This window comes from Orycteropus afer, unplaced genomic scaffold, assembly GCF_000298275.1.
Source record: "Orycteropus afer afer isolate SDZICR_OR568_19922 unplaced genomic scaffold, OryAfe1.0 scaffold00145, whole genome shotgun sequence".
Classification (NCBI taxonomy): Eukaryota; Metazoa; Chordata; class Mammalia; order Tubulidentata; family Orycteropodidae; genus Orycteropus; species Orycteropus afer.
In genome coordinates, this window is record NW_006921732.1 from 2,801,143 (window position 1) to 2,802,357 (window position 1,215).

At 38.7% G+C, this 1,215-nt stretch overlaps 1 protein-coding gene across 1 annotated transcript in view; it reads right to left on the reverse strand.

Annotated features, from left to right (window-relative positions):
* LOC103201284 (calreticulin-like) overlaps positions 1–1,215 on the reverse strand; it is a 103,925-nt gene that overhangs the window by 23,980 nt on the left and 78,730 nt on the right. The window contains 1 exon segment of the mRNA XM_042781662.1: positions 1,033–1,142. Within this exon segment, the coding sequence (XP_042637596.1) occupies positions 1,033–1,142 (110 nt within the window).

The window sequence follows — 1,215 nt, forward strand, 5'->3', positions numbered from 1 at the left end:
GTAATAACTTCCAGTGATATCACTTTGCAAGGGATTGAACATTAATTTTTGGAATAGAGAAAGCAAATCTAATTTTATCTGTGGCTGCAATGGAATAGTAAAAAAGCAATCTTTCAAATCTAAAATTATTAAATGCCAATCAAGAGGTATTATTGTAGGGGAAGAAAGACCAGGTTGTAAAGGTCCCATAGTTTGCATACTAAGATTAATAACTCATAAATCATGTAACGTTCTCCACTTGCCAGATTTTTTTCTTTATAACAAATACTGGACTACTCCATGGACTATTAGAGTGTTTGATATATCCAGCATCCAACTGGTGCCGAACAAGTTCATGTAATGCTGCAAGTTTCTCCCTGGATAGGGGCCACTGCTCCACCCAAATGGGCTCATCTGAAAGCCAAGTAATTCGTTCAGCCATGGGTGGGGGAGTTATTGCAGTAGCCCCTACCTTCACCCATCATTTCCCATTGGCAAAACTGGATGGATTTCTCCCTGTTGAGTAGCCCCCAGGCCTTTATATCAGTCAAATCCTTGTGAAACCATCATATCAGTAACTTGTGTGGTTGGACTAAATAATAATACCTCCATATTGCTTAATATATCTCGTCCCCACAAATTCATGGGATTTTTTTCTAAAACATATCGTTGAAAAATACCTGATTTCCCCTCACTGTCTTCCCACTATAGCATTGCACTGCTTCTAGCAGGGGTAGAAACTTCCCCTAGACCTCTTAATTGAGTATCTGCCACTTCTAGCTGCCATTGCGGGGGCCAATGACATTTTGCAATTACCGATATATCAGCTCCTGTGTCAAGGAGTCCCATGAACATTTTACTGTTTATATAGATACTCAACTGAGGTCTGTCTTTAGTAACTTGAATCCAATTAACCTGAGTGCAATCAACATTCATACTTCCAAATCCATTTTTGCCTCTTTGCTTCTTTGAACATACTGCAGTTTTAACAGTTGGCAATAGAATGAGTTGGGCTATTTTAGCTCCTTCAGAAAAGCTAACAATTTTTTGTACCTGTGCTATTACTTTAATTTTTCCCTCATAATCTTCATCAATAACCCCTGGTACTATCATAAGTCCTTTCAGTGTATTCCCACTAGGACCCATTATAATTCCCACCATCCCTTTAGGGAATGGTCCAAAAATTCCTGTTTCAATTACTTGGGAATCCATTTCTGGAGTAATACGATTCAGTTG